Source organism: Alosa alosa, chromosome 9 (assembly GCF_017589495.1).
Source record: "Alosa alosa isolate M-15738 ecotype Scorff River chromosome 9, AALO_Geno_1.1, whole genome shotgun sequence".
NCBI classification, from domain to species: domain Eukaryota; kingdom Metazoa; phylum Chordata; class Actinopteri; order Clupeiformes; family Clupeidae; genus Alosa; species Alosa alosa.
In genome coordinates, this window is record NC_063197.1 from 20,582,782 (window position 1) to 20,600,281 (window position 17,500).

Consider the following 17,500-nt stretch of genomic DNA (forward strand, 5'->3'; position numbering starts at 1 on the left):
TCATAATTCTCGCCTCTGGAAGCCCATCACTACTGATTGTGTTGATTTCAACACAGTCATTACACAGCAAACCAGACTTTTATGCTCTGCTTTTATACATATGACTTACGTAGCATGCTATACGTATACCCCATATCCTAAAATATGTACATGCATGTAGTGTACGGAGCACAAACAAACCATTTGGGGAACTGACATTGTGGTTAACCCCCTTCTACTGGCACAGAGCTTATAACAGACTGACCCCATTTGGGATATGAAGGGCCCTTCACAAAGTCCAAATCTGGGCCATACTGTCGCACCCCTGCAGCCCTGTCTACTGTCCTGCTTCAGTTGGTCATCAGACTTCAGCAGCCTTCGAATACAGCCAGCGAATACACACACACGCATGCGCGCACACACACGCGCACACACACACACACACGCACACACAAACACACACACAGCCCTAAAAATACAGACTGCTTTCTCAGGAAACTACTCGGGAAAGTAGCACCTTGTGTGACGTGATGATGGCTGTCCTTTTCATTTGGTGGCTAAGACATTGACTGAGACATTGGTTGGTGACTTGGCGCCCCTGTTCCTCTGTACCAGAGATCTGGTATCAAGAGAGTTTCTCTATACCAGAGATCAATCACAGGGGGCTCTGTGACTCGCAGGGAGGTGGTCTGCCAAATTATTTAAGCCAAATTTTATTGTTAAAAATAAATACAAAAAAGTAAAATGTGTCCTATGAATCTGTCAGTATCAGAGTTTACATGTATACACAAAACACTTACCTAGCACTATAGGCCACCCCTACACATTATTGTTGGTTCAGTTTTATGAGAAAAACAATCTGCATGATATGTAGGAGGTCCCTCCACCATATGTCTATCAGTCAATGGGTCCTTGACCTGAAAAACAAAGACCTCTGCTTTAATCTAATTTACATGTATTCTTTTTGCCCTGGCAGTTGCTCAACCAGTTATCTGAGGCAGGGTTGCACTTTCCCAGATAAAAATTCCCAGACTTTTCCAAGCTGATATTTTGACTAGTATTATTTACTACTATGCCCAAAACTTCCTGCAAGGTCTTTCTTCTCCACCAAGACAAACCCGAGCTATCAATTGCCCATTGCAGCATTTGTTTATTTAGCAGATGATTTCTTTATCATTGGTTTATTTAGCAGATAGGCAACTGCGCTACAAGTACATCATTCATCATTCATTCAATTGTCAATATGTGCTCCCCAAGAAACCGACCTTTACCACTTAACCAGCTGTATTAGTCTACAGGTCAAGATCTGCAAACAGATCAAGCAGAGATTGTTCAGCCTGCCAGTTGGGGTCTTGCTCGGGTAGACAGACTATTGACTCCCTAACCTTTTTACCTGCTAGAGGTAAAAGCCCCCAACCCCCCACACATAAGCATGTAAGTTCAAAGGTATTTGTGAACACAACCAGCAACACTAATTACTATTCATTTATACTATGTGAACATGTTTTGTTTTGCTACCCAACACTTGTATTTCAATGTATTATTGCATCTATCATTTAGCAAATAAATGTGATTATTAAATTGACACGATATTGAGACTGCATATAGTTTAGATCACAGTTCACAGTACAAATACATGATACAAGAATTATTGTGTTGTCAAAGCATGTATAAATCACAATAATAATACTATTTATATGTTATATGCAATATTTCATGTTTATCATATTTTAAAACATGTAATATAAATATATCACATTTAAATATCATATTTTTTGTATTACATATAAGTGAATAAATAATTATGAAAATTAATTATTATTATTATTATTTATCATTATTAATTCAAATAAGTGTGCTTATTTTTGTTTGACTTTGTTTTTAAACTCAGGGCATTGCTGTAAAAAGCTTAATGCTCAGTTAATTTCCCCTCAATAAACACATGATGATTAGATCTCATAGCATTATAATGTGTGTGTGTGAGAGAGAGAGAGAGAGAGAGAGAGAGATATAATATGCATAAGTATAAACAACACAGCTTCGTGCAACAGTAGTAGCACTGACTACTGTATAAGAGCCCCTGATGAGAAATTAAAGTGACTCCTTACTTAAAGACAAACTGAACCTTGCCCCACGCTTGACACTGTTTGAAACATTCTAATCCAAAAGGCTTTAACAGGACCAACTCAACTATGATGACACAATTCACAAAAAGGTTATATAGATTCACTCATAGTTTGTGACTGCTGCAGATAACCTTTAGATTGGAATCACTGAACCATCAGTGACAGAACCATCACATTTGAACTATCTGTGATCACAGTCACATCTAGAGAAAAGGACGTCTGTGATTGACAAATAGAATCTTGATGTATAATGGCCATCCAAATGTTCTCGTAGAGTTCTTTCAAAATTTTATATAGCCTATGTAGATGGTGGTAGCTGTAGGCCTACTTGAGGAACATGTGTCTATTCAGCTAGCCTGGAATTATCTTTACAAAGTTTGGACATCAGTTTCAGCCCTGTCATCTATGGTTACTGTAAGCGCCACCAGCTGTGATTGATTGTGTCGCGTGTACAAGCTTGAAGCTACAATTGATCGGAGGACCTATCCAAAAATCCTGCTGTGTGGTCTGCAATGAATGGATGTGTCAAATGATGTCTCATGAGTTCTGCCTAGCGAGAACATCCTGACCTACTCGTCAAACTTCATTATTTATTTCCCGACACTATCATGTGATGCCAGTGTGATAGGTTGCACTTTCAATCCAAGAGAACATTTATTTCAATAGGCTATGCTCTTCACTAGCTATGGCTTTATGACAACAAAACATCTCCAGGGATCTGAAATTGAGTAGCCTAATGCTGGGGATATACAGGCAGCAAAATACACATGTTCAAAACAGGAGCCAGAAATGTGTGAAAGCTCTGTTGCCTGTATTTCCATACCGTTCATGTCAGCTTGTTGTTGCGTTTGGAGACAGTTTGCCTGAGGGCACTTGGATTGAGCGGCTGCCTGAACCCAAGTGCACGTCCTTCATCACTGCCATCAGAGTCACACATAGACTACACACAATAATGTGACTCAAGAGAGATCGAAACCATGCAACAGTAAACACCATGGCATCACATGACACGGTGAGCTTGTTTAGTTGCTTTTGCTTTCAAGTAGCCTTTTACCAATAGCCCTTTTCAGGTCTCTCCAAAGATATTCAGTTCAAGTCGGGCGCTGTAAATATTTGTCAACAGGACATTCATAGAATTGTTCCTAAGCCACTCCTGTGTGCTTAGGGTCATTGTCGTATTGATAGGTGAACCTTCAGCTTCGTCCGATGTCCTGAGTGCTTGAACTTGAATACTTGGCTTGGAGGAACCCTAACCTAGAAATCTAGACGCACCCTAGCGGCAGCAAATGTAGCCTAATTTACTTATATGTAATACAAAAAATATGATATTTATATACATGTGATATATTTATACTACATGTTTATATTAACATATAATAAACATGAAATATTGCATATAACATATAAATAGTATTATAATTGTGATTTATACATGCTTTGACAACACAATAATTAATGTTACATTGTTACATTCAAAAGTAATTTGCTGCTAGGTTACTTGAACCCTGATAGTCTCAGTCAGGACCCTCCGCTGTGAAACTCCCCCACAGTGGTGCGGTCAACACTTCACCATTGTACAAGGTCTGATAGGTGTTTAGGTCTGGCCACTCTGACATAAATCCCAAATCAGTGGAGTGTTACCGTTATGGCTGTCTTTCTGCATGTTTCTCCTATCTCCACACATATCTCTGGCTCTCTGGCGTTCAGCAAGAGTGACCATCGGGTTAGTCCTAGGCCCTTCTCCCCCGATTTCTCTGTTTGGCTCGGCAGCTATACAAGAAGAGGTCTGAGACTTTCTAATGAGGAGACACAGCACTCAAAAAATCATCCATAGAAATGCATGGGGTTAGTTTGTAACGCCAATATGGCCGTTGTCTACACATATCCCACCCCTTCCTTACCAAAACGTCAACATGTGTATTTGAGGCAATTATGTGCTGTGTTGTGCAGTCATCGTGCCAATCATGTGTTGTGAACTCGCCGCTGAAGCACGGTTGGTGTCGTGGAGCCTTGCGCACGCGCATTTCTGCCGAATAGGAAGCCCGATGAGTACCCAAAAAGCGTTGCAATATGGCCGCTGAGTGGAGGGACTTGCCTAAAAGGACTTTGCTTCGGCTACTCCAATTAACTGATATGGCGTGCATGTGATTGTAATGAAACAAATATTACTGCCACTAGATGGAGCCATTGCACTTTTCGTAAAAGGATCAGACTGTTGTCGAAAAGCAGACGTTTTCTACATTATAGGCTTGAGTAGCCTGTCTCATAAACTGTTGAGCTTTTATTCTCCTGCCTTCAAAACGTGTAAATTCTGCCAAAAGACATACCAGACATGCCTCGTCTCGGCAATTGTGTTTGATTTGCACACTTGGCCGACTACTGCATTTTTTTAGTCCAAGTAGGCTAGACCATTTGGTTTATAAAGGACAACGTAGCCTTTTTGGGTAATTATTTTGATAGTCAAGGTGTTCAGGAAACCTTGAGGTTCTCGAACCGGTTGCAGTTTCTCCTATCCGCCAGTATCCCATCATTCCATTGGTTTGGCTTTGACCTCGCCGATTTCCGAGTCGGCAGAGGAGGTGCGCTGGTGATTTGTGCTCGCTGTCCAGTGCCCGTTGCGTGGTGGATGATGGCCGCTTCAAAGCCTGTAGAGCCGCAGTCCGGGAGTGGTCTCCCCCGCTGGCAGCTGGCACTTTTAGTGGGTACACCAATAGTTCTTGGAGTTGGTGCTGTTTACCTCTGGAACCGCAGTCGCACGAAGGAGAAGGACGGCAAAGAAGGGGATGGGGAGAGGAAAGCCCCAGAAGGCAGCGCTAGCCCTGTTCAGGGCCAACGCAGCGCGCCCAATGCAGAACACGAGAATATGGTTAGACACTTGCCGATTCTTTCTTAAAATCAGCAGGTTCCACTTATTCATTGCAAGACTTGAAAGTAATTCAATACTCTGTACGGTCAGCATGGTGTGTTAAATAGGATATTGGAAAAGTCAAGGACACCACACTGACATAGTGCTTGGCTGCTAGCTAACAAACTGGCTATGCTAACTAGGTAGGGTAGGTTGCCAGGTGTTCTAATGACTCCCGAATGCTACCCAGAACTTAATTGACATGCATTACCTAAACCGTCGCTGTTATGCACTGAAATCGTCTTAGCCATTGCTTCAATTTCTTTAGTTATAGGAAAGTGTAATGTGCAGTGGTTTTACTTTCATTTAGTGACACACGGGGGCGGGGTGGTTTGGCAGTTAGCTACCTAGCTAGCTAGATGTAAGCAAAAAGTAAGCCATATTATTTGGCTGCTAGCAGTTTCTGGTGCTAGTGCCAATGGCTTGTTCAATTTGTGTGTTGCCCATCCTCATAAGTAACTAAACCTTACAGACCAGCTGACTGACTACCTTGATTATTTAATTGAGTTCAACCAATTCTGTAGAAACACGTGTTGCGAGTGTTAAGCGGTATGCTACATGATTTGTTAGCTTGCTAGGTTGCATGTGGAATTACACAACCATAGCTAATCATTTGCTCCTAGCTACCAATGGCGTGGATATACATTAGCAGCCAGCTAGTCTTTTGACAACGTAGCTGTCATCTTCCCTACAGATGTATTCGCCTCAAAGTATTTCCTCTGATTTAATATACATGTTAATGCGTCATGTCATTTTGGACGAGAAGGTGCAACGTTATACAGCGTTTTATAACATTACCATAAAACATGTGGTAACGTTAATTTGTCATATATCAACTACGATTCCGCGTGTTCATCTGGAGTCTAAAGGTCGGGTTTACTTTCCCTCTTGTTTTAATTGCCGTGATTTAACAGTAACCGTAACGTTAACGGGTAACGTTGATTTATGTTTAAACAGAAATTGTCTGGTAATCAGCCACATGACAGCTGAAACAATCAGTAGCCTATGTGGTACAAATGGAAACTATTTTCTGCTCTGTCTAATGCCATTTTTTATAGGGTCAAATAATGTTTTGTTCATTTCTTTACCTCGTATTAAAATACCTAACTTACTGGGGTTGGTGTAGTAAACAGAATTGACCATGATTTGCACAAAATATTTAATATTTGATTTGTTTTTTTATGCTGTGTTAATTGCTTGTTGCCATGCTGATGATCTCTGGCGAGCAAACGTTTCTTGCAGGTGGAAGTTGCCAGGACTCAAATAGCCTGTTGTTTTCTACGCTTTGTCTGACCAGTTTACTGTGATGTTAGAAGTGGCCATAGCACACAAGTAATTGCCCATGCTCTAAGGGGGCTGAGGTAGCAAGGGGTAATGCAGAATAAATCAAATTTGTGCGCTCTTCCCAATGTAATGACCTTGACATTAACAAAGCCATGGACTTTGGAGGCTGTCTGAGCACAGAGGGAAGTGAAGATTATGACCACAGACGCTGTTTAGTCAGTGTACATTCCCAGGCTAGACCTCTGGCCGTGGTCAGCTTACTGTCTCAGTGCCACTAATCCCCAGTCGCCTGTTTACAGATTGCCGTCAGACCTGCGGTAATTGACACTCATCAGGTCATACCAGGCCCCTGGAATCCTCCTTAGGGAGAGAGGCTTATCATAACATTGAGAGCCCATCCATCTTCTGTTGTTGTTTTACAGCCTGTCTGTTTAACACCCACATCATCATTGGAACATAGGCTGATTAATTGTAACACAATTATTTCTTTGGTTGCTACTATCATGATTTTCTGCAGCTGACACAATCACAAGGTGCCAAAACTGTCATTAACGTCACCCATAGTTCCTCTTTTTTAGGTACCAAAATTTCAGATGCTGGTTCAGATCTTTTATCATTGTTTGGGTTTGTTTTGGCTGTACAAGTGGACATATTTCAGTATTAAAACATGAAAGCCTTCCACACTCATTATAAATTTCATCAGTCAGAACAGATTGGTGGAGCAGACCCTGCATATCAGGGATGCTTCTGCATTGGTGGGTATATCCCAGTGCCATGTTCTCCTGTTAATGCTTATCTGTGTCCTCCCTCCCTCCCATACAGAGTCCCCTGGACCGAGCCCAGGCTGCCAAGAACAAGGGCAATAAATATTTCAAGGCCGGGAAGTATGAGCAGGCCATCGCATGCTACACGGAGGCCATCGGCCTGTGCCCCAAAGAGCAGAAGACCGACCTGTCCACCTTCTACCAGAACAGAGCCGCTGCCTTTGAGCAGCAGGTGAGAACAGTGACTAAACTTACTGCTACTGCTACAGCAGATGGGTTTGGCAGATAGCATGTTTTGAGTAAATGAGACATTTAACATTGTTCAAGGGTGGACACAATATCCTATTAGAGTATTAACATTATTTTATGGGAAAACATTTTGATAGTGTATAACTGCAACAATTCACTTTATTTTATGTTTACAAGTGTGCATAATATTAATGCCATTTTGCAGATGAAATGGACAGAAGTTGTCCTGGACTGCACACAGGCCGTGGAGCTCAATCCCAGATATGTGAAGGCCCTGTTCAGACGTGCCAAAGCCCTGGAGAGACTGGACAACAAGAAGGAGTGTCTGGAAGGTTTGTCAGAACAGAGGAGCCTCAATGAATAGAACTCATATGCTTGAATAAGGAAGATAGACTTTTAATTCACCTAAAGAGTCTTAAGAATAAGGCTGCACAAATTGGTGGAAATATCTCGGTATTGCGAATGCCATAGCAATTGAGATATATTATTTGAAAGTAAAGCTTCAGTTCAATATTCCTAATTTCACTTTAAGTTGGACTTCTGATTGGTGAGCATGCCAAGTGCATGAGAAGCACAGCGCTCCTGTTAGGTGAGCTTCACTCTCTGTCAGACAAGGAGGACGACATTCATATAAAAATGATGGATGCAACAAGAGTAACCATTGGAACAAAGTTACAAGCTGCCAAATTAATTTCAGCCTTTGCGATGAACTAATTGCATTAGCTCAAATTGTGATTGCGATTTTTATTGAAAATTGATTACCGGTAATTGAGCAGCCTTACTTAAGAACATATTAAAGTGTAACATATTTCTAAATATAACGCAAGACTTTTCTCCTCCTTTGCTGGCCAGATGTTACTGCTGTGTGTATCCTTGAGGCCTTCCAGAACCAGCAGAGCATGCTGTTAGCAGACAAGGTGCTGAAGCAGCTGGGAAAAGAGAAGGCCAAAGAGAAGTACAAGGTGAGGGCGTTGCTCAGCTTATATTTTATACACGGCTCTCAGAAATCGAAGGATGGAAAGACAACCTTCTGGTAAAAGCTGATCACATTATGTATAGTATTGCATTGTTTTCTTTGTGAAGATCTGTGCATTAAGCTAAATGGACCATCTCGGCTAGAGCAAAATGTGTACTTGAACACAAACACAAACCACTTATGTGTAAGCCAAACTTTCAGGCTTTCAAGTGGTGGTAATGCATTTTGTTTGTGGATTTGTCACCCGTGCATTTTTAAAGTTGTTTGTGGCTAAATTGAAACTTAGGGCGATTGCTTAAAGAGGCACTAAGGAAGGATTGCTTTCGGGGGTCCTCCTACAGTTGAGAAGCCTGTCTGTTACCACTATTGTAAATACATCGCGATTGTGCCTTTGTTGTGACTGGAGATTGAGTCCCATGCTTGGTGCTGATTACTTAAAAAGACCAATTCAACCCAACCTCACAGCATTGCATGCCTTGTTCAACAGTAACGTAAGAGAGAACTTAGACAGAATCCCAGAGGGGTATTTCACAAAACCTAGATAAGGGATTAATCTGGGATTTTTGGTTATCCTGGCTGATTTTAGCCTTGACTTAGTTTCACAAAAGATATGGCACGTAAGTTACCATGGCGATTTAAGTTACCATGCCGATTTGGTCCCGACCAGGCTAACAGCCAGGCTTAATTATAATGTTGATTATGTTGTCTTATTGGTTCAGCCAGTTGTCATTCAAATCAGATCTCCATATGAATTTGTTAAGAGCTTTATTTCATTTATATACTATTTTTACTCTCAAAACACAACAGATTGTCTGCCTAATACCATATGGTTGTGGTAGCCTTATAATTAACATAGTCATTGTTTGCTTCTTTTGTATAGATGTTTGATGAATAGCCTACTGTAGTAGGTGATTGGAAATGGAGGGCAATATATATATATATATATATATATATATATATATATATATATATATATATATATATATATATATATAATCATACTATGTGTATCTTTGCAGTGGCAAGCGCTTTCTTAACAACATCGCGTATCGAGATAAGGAAAGCACTCTCACGTGGGTGCATACATAAATTTGCATTCAGATGGTCCACCACGCGTACCCTCCCTATTTTATAGAAATAGCCATGTTTCCCCATTCAAAAAAGAAAAGCTTCAGTTACTTCATTATTAGTTGATCAAAAGCGGTTCTTTGAATGACATTATTTTCAGCGTTTTTTATTTTCATTTCATTCTAACGTTTGGAGAAAAAACAACAATGCGCACATATCCAGAATTACTTACACCTGGCTTGACATAGCCACTCCTACTCATCCTGGAATGGTGTTAATGAAACGTGTTGAGCTGTAATGAACAGACAATGCTATGTCAAGCCTCGCTTTATCACGCATCTTGAATTTTTTAATTCTGCCTTTGTGAAATACCCCTCAGGTCTACTAGGACAAACTATAACTATAACTTAAACTGAGGAATCGGCAGCTTTTCACAATCAGACATTTATTGTCATCGTTTGTACTGTAGGCCTACTTGGGCAGCCATGGCCTACTGGTTAGCGCTTCGGACTTGTAACCGGAGGGTTGCCGGTTCGAACCCCGACTAGTAGGCACTGCTGAAGTGAGCCTAACCGGCACCTAACCCCTCACTGCTCCCCGAGCGCCACTGTTGTTGCAGGCAGCTCACAGCGCCGGGGTTAGTGTGTGCTTCACCTCACTGTGTGTACACTGTGTGCTGAGTGTGTTTCAATAATTCACGGATTGGGATAAATGCAGAGACTAAATTTCCCTCACAGGATCAAAAGAGTATATATACTTATACTGAACAATGCACATCAATTGAGTTACATAGTGCTATTGCAGGGGATGTGAGCCCGCTTAGGTGATCGCAGGACTGCCATTTGCTGTATTAAGAGTTGATGTACCATCAAAATTATTTTGGAAGTGTTACTTTAAAGTAAAAAACAAAAACATCCTTAGTGGCACTTAATGGTCTTAATAATTGGCAGATTTGCCCGTTGATGTGACCCCTGCTCTCTATCTTTCTCTGTGTGTGTAGAATCGGGAGCCTCTGATGCCCTCTCCTCAGTTCATCAAGTCCTACTTCAGCTCCTTCACGGATGACATCATCTCCCAGCCCCTGCAGAAGGGAGAGAAAAAGGATGAAGATAAGGACAAAGAGGGCGAGGCTGCCGAGGTCACCGAGAGGTCAGAGCTCTTATTCATTCATCACTCCCAGGAGTGACATTGGCCTTAAACAATGTATTGCATTTAATGTACTTAGACCGACCGTGTGGATCTGACTTGCCTATAATATTTGTAAGTGTAATTCTTGCCGGGTATCATTGATTATAAGCATTGCTGTAACTAAAAGACCGCTAAAAGAGGAGGATGATGGGAAAGGATGATATGTAAAGGCTGGTCCTGATGTTCCGAGAGTCGTGGTAATAAGACTGTTCTGTGCTGCTTGCTGTCGCCCCCTCAGCTCAGGTTACCTGAAGGCCAAGCAGTACATGGAGGAGGAGAACTACGATAAGATCATCAGCGAGTGCACCAAAGAGGTGGAGTCTGGGGGCCGCTACACCGCAGAGGCCCTGTTGCTCCGCGCCACCTTCTACCTGCTCATCGGCAACGCCACGGCCGCCCAGCCCGACCTCGACAAGGTCATCAACATGCAGAACGCCAACGTCAAGGTGAGTGCTAGTGGGTAGTGGAGGCCACAGGGTTCGTGCTGTTTTGGTGTGGTGGTGTGTGGTATAAACTAAGCTCAGTCGTGAATATCTGGACTGGTTGCATCAGGCTGTGACCCAAATTTGGGAGTGTGTTCATTTAGAGGGTGAATGTTGGCAGGCTAGTGCAGTGTTGTGCGTCATCACTTTCATCCAACAACACAGACATGCTGCTGATGGGGCTAGCAGACATGGCATTTGTCAGATGGGTATTCTAGCCATGTGTCTACAGTGCCTCTGTAATTTCATAAAGACTTCACAACATCATCTAATGGGATATTTTGAATTTAATTAATTATATTTGTATATTAATCTTGCGAATTTCTTAAACTTGGCTTTCATGTTAAAGATTTCATCTAGACAGAATACTTTGGTTCTATGTTGTATTGGTCAGAAGTGCCTCTGTGTGTCTGGATAGGCAAGATCAGTAGGGTCCTTAACAAATGACCATTTGCACAGTAGATATACAAAGAAAACGGCGGCTTAGAGCAAGACACAGAAGCTGTTCATTACATAACTGATCAGCAGTTCATCAGTTTCAGTAGTAAACCCAGATATCACCTGAAACTGCTGATTCACATAGTGATCTTATCACAGACTGGAATGCCGTGTGGTTGTTAAAGATCTCATCTTGTCGGCCTCTTTCTCTTTCGGTTTCCAGCTGCGGGCTAACGCGCTGATCAAGCGCGGCAGCATGTACATGCAGCAGCAGCAGCCCCAGCTCTCCACGCAAGACTTCAACCTGGCCGCAGACATCGATACACGCAACGCAGATGTCTACCACCATCGGGGACAGGTAGGTTAAGACGCCGTCCACTCACAACGACTCGACTGTTAAAGGGTCTTTGGGTCTGGATCACACCCACCATGACATGTATCACATAGTTTAGGAAGTTGGCATCACATAGGTAATTGCAATGCATTTCTTTTTTGAGAAATGCATTGCAATGTTTAGGAAATGCATCAATCTAGACAAAATCTTACACAAATCTTTCCCAAACTGCAATCTGTCATTTCCATCACATTGAAATAAATATTTAAATAACTTTCTTTCCCGTGCTCAGGAAACAAAACTGTCCTCCTGTCTGTTCACAGTGTTTCAGAATTTTGCATATCTATAGTATGCCATAAACAAGGCCATGGCTGATCCTAGTTTATGACTTACAGTGGCTCCATGCAGTACAGAGTTGTGATCTTAGAATGGTGTTGCCTGTTGCCAATCAACCGCAACTCAATATCTGTGGTGTATACAGTCAACTGTAAATGAGACCACTGGCTACTGTGGTTATATGTCTGGTGGATACAATAAACTTTAAATGAGACAATGGCCTACATCAGTTTGCGTGAAACTATCCGCTCCGCAGTGCTCCACTCCCTAATGACTAAGTGTTAACTGAGATATCGTGTTGCTGCCCCCTCTCAGCTGAAGATCCTGCTGGACCAGGTGGAGGAGGCCGTGGGCGACTTTGACGAGTGCATCCAGCTCCGTCCGGATTCGGCCCTCGCTCAGGCCCAGAAGTGCTTCGCCCTGGTAAGCAGTCCAGGGGGTCCCTCCCTACAAACACTCCGTCACTACTAGCCGCGATTTCACACTTTTGTGTGTCCTACAACAATCTGTGTCCCAAACTGACCAACTGCTTTATTTTCTCACTCTCTATGTTTTGCAAAACTGGTATGAATTGATAACGTCATTCTACAGGTTTAGATCCCTACAAAACAGCTTGTCACAAACAACTTTGTGAAAGAACACTTTGAATCATGTATTCTAAAATGAATCTAAAGCATTTTAATCAATAGGTTCATGTGGGGCTGTGGCGCAGCATGCTACAGCGCCTGTACCTGAACGGGTCTGAGCAACCACGGGGACCCAGGTTCGAGTCCGACCTGCGGTCATGTCTCGATCCCACCCCATCTATCTCCCACTCACTTCCTGTCTGTCTTCACTGTCCTGTCCAAATAAAGGCAAAAAGCCTAACATAAACACTTAAACATAAAAAATGAACAATAGGTTCATGTGTGCTCCATTACATTAACCCTCAGTGGTGCTGACCTGTCTGCGGTTCTGTGCTCCAGTACAGGCAAGCGTACACCGGGAATAACCCAGCCCAGGTACAGACGGCCATGGATGGCTTTGAGGATGTCATCCGGCGGTTCCCCAAGTGTGCCGAAGGTTACGCTTTGTACGCTCAGGTGTGCTCCTTCTCACAGTTTTACGCAAAGCCCTTTGGAAAAAAAACGCACCACGTTAACATTTACCGGCAGCTTAACCTGACAGTCGTGCTGTTCCTGTCATTGATAGGCCTTGACTGACCAGCAGCAGTTTGGCAAGGCCGATGAAATGTACGACAAGTGCATCGACTTGGAGCCGGACAACGCTACCACATACGTTCACAAAGGGTGAGTCATAGTCACAGAGTATGTTTTGTGTGAAGTCTAGGGACATGCGTCACTTACCTTGGCAGACTTTTCTTGCCGTGTGTTCTTGTCAGCTGATGTGGGGAAGAAAGCGAAATGTCAAGTGAAATGTTGTAGTTTTTCATTCTGGCTGTATTTGTGCCTGCTTGTGTCTCTGGACTACAGACTTTTGCAGCTGCAGTGGAAACAGGATGTGGACATGGGGCTGGAGCTCATCAGTAAGGCCATAGAGATCGACAACAAATGTGACTTCGCTTACGAAACCATGGGAACTATTGAAGTCCAAAGGTATGTCCTCTGTTTTTAAGCAATCCCTTCATTGCAAAATTGGGTTACAGTGTCATCTAATGTATCTGAATGTACTCTTATGTAGATACCTTCAAGTAAAGTGTTACCCAAAATTGCAACCCGCAACTGTGGGAAATCCTTGAATGTTCAGAGATTTGTGAAAAATGAATTCCTGTAGAGTTTGTTTAAAGTACAATCTAATCGTCTCATTACATTGTAAACAACTCAGATTTGAACTGTCTTCACCTCATGGGGGACTTTATTATTTCAACATTTAAAGTAAAGACATACACTATAACATGTATGTATATTTTCTCCACAGAGGCAATCTAGACAAAGCCATCGACATGTTCAACAAGGCCATCAATTTGGCCAAGTCTGAGATGGAGATGGCCCACCTGTACTCACTCTGTGACGCTGCTTACGCCCAAACCGAGGTTGCCAGGAAGTATGGCCTGAAACCCCCTACGCTGTAATGCCCATCTCTCTCTCTCTCTCTCTCTCTCTCTCTCTCTCTCTCTCTCTCTCTCTCTCTCTCTCTCTCTCTCTCTCTCTCTCTCTCTCTCTCTCTCTCTCTCTCTCCTTTGCGCTTCCTCCTCATAACATGTGACATTACGTACATTAGCTCAACTTAATTGAGTATATTTAAGTTCTCAGACAATGCTGGGCCATGCTATGCTACTTTTAATTGGATACATCCCTGACTGGTAACATCCAACATATTGTTGGAGGTTTTTTTTTTTTGGTTTCCTTTCTATAGACACTAAAATCGTTACAGTCAGTGTCATTCTACATTATCAGAGGAAAACTGTGTAGCATTGCAACAGACTGTTCATTTGTTACCATAATGTTAGTCTTGTTAAAATTGTGCGTTTCTGCGTTCTGTCCAAATTCCTTCATATCCTAAGAGTCGATATGCATCATCACTGTATGGGAAATGCAGGTTTGAAACTTTAGTCAAGACATGTTAATGTAATTAAGTCAGTTGTCAGCGTGTTTGATGTAATGCTGGAATAAATAAGATTATGGACAATGGGACTAAACGTGAAGTTCAGAGATTTGGACTATACTTTGGTTTGTTTTTGGTCGGGGGTTGTTTTTTTTTGTTTTGTTTTTTTGTGTTGCTTTTTTCTTTCTTTTTATATTCTGTACAGCATGTGTGAGAATTCTCTTTATAAATAAATGTCAAGATTATTCTGCTGTAATACTACTCTAGCACCGGTCAACCTATGAATGGTGTATGCGCGAAATGAAGAAAGATAAACTGTCTTGGCGACAGGTTCAAATGTTGACATCTCTTTTCCCCCTTTCTTTGCATCCTTCAAACCCAAATTGTTTTGTTTCACCTAAATACTCCTAACTTTTTATGCGTCCCCATTGGAAAAAAAAGAGTAGCTTAATTTATTTGTTATAGGCACTTGTAACTTTCAGAGTTCTAAAGGATCATTAACCTTAAACTGGAATGCTGATTTCTGCACCCAACACCAATAATAAAAAAGAGAAGATTGTTTAAAGTAGTGTAATGTATGTGTAACTTGTGTAACCATGTATATCACTGTCCAACACTGCAAACTTAGTCAGATCACCTATCCTCTTGTTTTCACTGTTATGGCTATCAGCACCAATGGGATTTTCACATCTATCTTCTCTACATTCATTTTTGTAAACTACCTCTTGAGAAATAGAGCTTAGTATTAATGCACACCATTCTCTCAAGATGCAGTTGGGCCTAGTCAGTTACCTAGTTGCATCATGGATCTCTTTGGCTTTGCACTTTGGGTACACTGTGGCATCCTAATGGTTAATTCACTTGAACACAAAAGCCTTATGTGAAATTAGGACATAAAGTGTAGATATGCTGAGCTTCATCTTACTTATGAAGGGACCAGTGGTCGTGTTTGAAAATGCCAGGAGGAGCTCCTCTGCTCTCATTTAAGGGATTTAGTTCCAATAACATGTAGCTACTCAAGACTGAAGACTAAGGGCTTCTTTTAAAAGGTTTATATTTACAGTATACATTTAGAATCCGAACCCCTATTAGTATTATGATCTTAAGTGGGGTTTAATACTATGAATGTTTTTTTTTTTTTTTTAATGCTTAGTCATTAACATTCTTGTATTTTACATTCAGCCACGTTCAAGTACTATTAACACCACTGCCATTTTTGCAAGCTGTTTCTCTTCACACTAATTTACCATTGCCATCATAATACTCATTCTCTTGAATAGCAGTGGCCAGAGTGCAGTTTTCCATTGTACTGGAACCTCGCAGTCATTTTTATTGATTTAGGCCTTTGGGGTCACGTTCTGAACACTTCTGAAGCCAAATAAAGGAGGATATTCCCATGCATGTGAGGAGTATTGTGTTGCCTGTGATGTAATTGAAACGTCTTGTATAACCCCCATTTTTTTCTTGGAAGAAGGGGGATGAGAGTTGCATATACAAATTAAGGCTCAAGCAGGTTTGAATCCCCAAAGAAACCAGACAAACCAGTCGGAATCCATGTTTGCTTTAGATTCATCTCTGAATTAAATGCATGTTATTTTTTCTAAAACAAGAAAAGATTATTTATGAGCTTTATAACTACATTTCAAAGCATGCCATGTCCTTGAAGGCAATTTTGGGAATGAGACAAATGGTAATGTTTATTGTGTAATGTAAATGTCATATGAAGTTAAAATAAAATAAATAAAATAGATAACAAGGATAACAACTGTTCCACACAGATATTTTGTGGAATGCAAGTGTTATGTACATCTATGGAATGATGATGCATAAGATGTTTTCTTTTCAGCAGCTTTTTCATCTTCTGTAGCTTATGCATGTTGCGCTTTGTTGCCATGTTGGAATTGGGACTGAGATTTGTAACCTGTTACAGTTTTTCTCATATAGTTTCCCTTTTCCATGCTTTCATAGTGTATTGTATATGGATATTTCATTTGTAAAATGAATATTTTTAAGTAAGGGCAATAAATGTATTAAAGTGGAAGCCATTCATTTGCAACTCAATTTTGTGTAGCCCACTAAAGAATTAGTCTGCAGAGTGCCAATGTTTCACACATTTTTATCATGGGGAAAAGGAAACATTTATAGGCCAGTACACAACAGTAGGCCTATTTTGTATTCTTAACATTCTGTATAAGCATGTTCGTTTGTGTTGTTTATTAATCAAAACTAACGTTAGCCGGTTAATGGAGTTTTGGCAGTTCACATTTGGCAACAAGTGTCATTTTACTGATGCATTTAACAGGCGCGACAGAATGGTAATGTTTACGGCAATTCTATTGTGGACGTCAACACAGCAATGGCGGATGCTGTAGAGGAAGTTCTTGATGGCAGCTGGTAAGAGAATAATATAAAGCATTTCGCGAAATTCTATTGTACATATATAATAATTGAATTGGACAACATTCGAAATAAAACACTGTAAAATATTTAAACAATATTTTACCCCTATGGTCGCCTTTAAAACCGATTGGACAAAACCTGTAGAAAAAGCGATTCCTCCAGTGAGCTAGGTCTAACGTTAGCTGACGTTAGCCTGGTGTCTTGTGTTTGCCAGTCAAGCTAGCCTGCCAGTTAGCCAGCTTTGAAAAGAGGCGTTTATTGTTACATCGCTGACTATACTTTATCTGAAAAAAGTAAAGAAAAATCACGATTTTTGCCAGTTACAACAGTTGACAGGAGGTTCCGCTTGTATTCGAAAAGCACTGCAGCCTTCTGCTATGCATTTACAGTGGCTTCTTCAAGTTAACCGCTCCTGATGAAATTATCA

At 41.3% G+C, this 17,500-nt stretch overlaps 2 protein-coding genes and 1 long non-coding RNA gene across 4 annotated transcripts in view; 2 read left to right on the forward strand and 1 right to left on the reverse strand.

The window, feature by feature from the left end:
- The window catches only part of LOC125300499, a 3,574-nt gene extending 273 nt beyond the window's left edge, over positions 1-3,301 (reverse strand). Inside the window, exons 1-2 of the long non-coding RNA XR_007194555.1 lie at positions 2,929-3,301; positions 780-896 (exon numbers count right to left, since the gene is read on the reverse strand). This is a non-coding gene — a long non-coding RNA (uncharacterized LOC125300499). The remainder of the gene's footprint in view (positions 1-779; positions 897-2,928) is intronic.
- Positions 3,302-4,595: 1,294 nt separating this feature from the next.
- Positions 4,596-16,718, forward strand: tomm70a (translocase of outer mitochondrial membrane 70 homolog A (S. cerevisiae)). The gene is made up of 12 exons (XM_048253346.1): positions 4,596-4,971; positions 7,117-7,290; positions 7,513-7,639; positions 8,160-8,269; positions 10,352-10,500; positions 10,778-10,985; positions 11,683-11,817; positions 12,445-12,552; positions 13,095-13,211; positions 13,321-13,418; positions 13,602-13,724; positions 14,047-16,718. Exons 1-12 carry the CDS (start codon positions 4,732-4,734, stop codon positions 14,198-14,200), a joined length of 1,743 nt encoding a protein of 580 aa, XP_048109303.1. The 5' UTR covers positions 4,596-4,731; the 3' UTR covers positions 14,201-16,718.
- Positions 16,719-16,994: 276 nt separating this feature from the next.
- tbc1d23 (TBC1 domain family, member 23) overlaps positions 16,995-17,500 on the forward strand; it is a 21,407-nt gene continuing 20,901 nt past the window's right edge. For both annotated transcript variants that reach the window (XM_048252757.1, XM_048252758.1), the window contains exon 1: positions 16,995-17,067. In XM_048252757.1, coding sequence (XP_048108714.1) covers positions 17,030-17,067 — 38 coding nt within the window. In that variant the 5' untranslated portion in view covers positions 16,995-17,029. The remainder of the gene's footprint in view (positions 17,068-17,500) is intronic.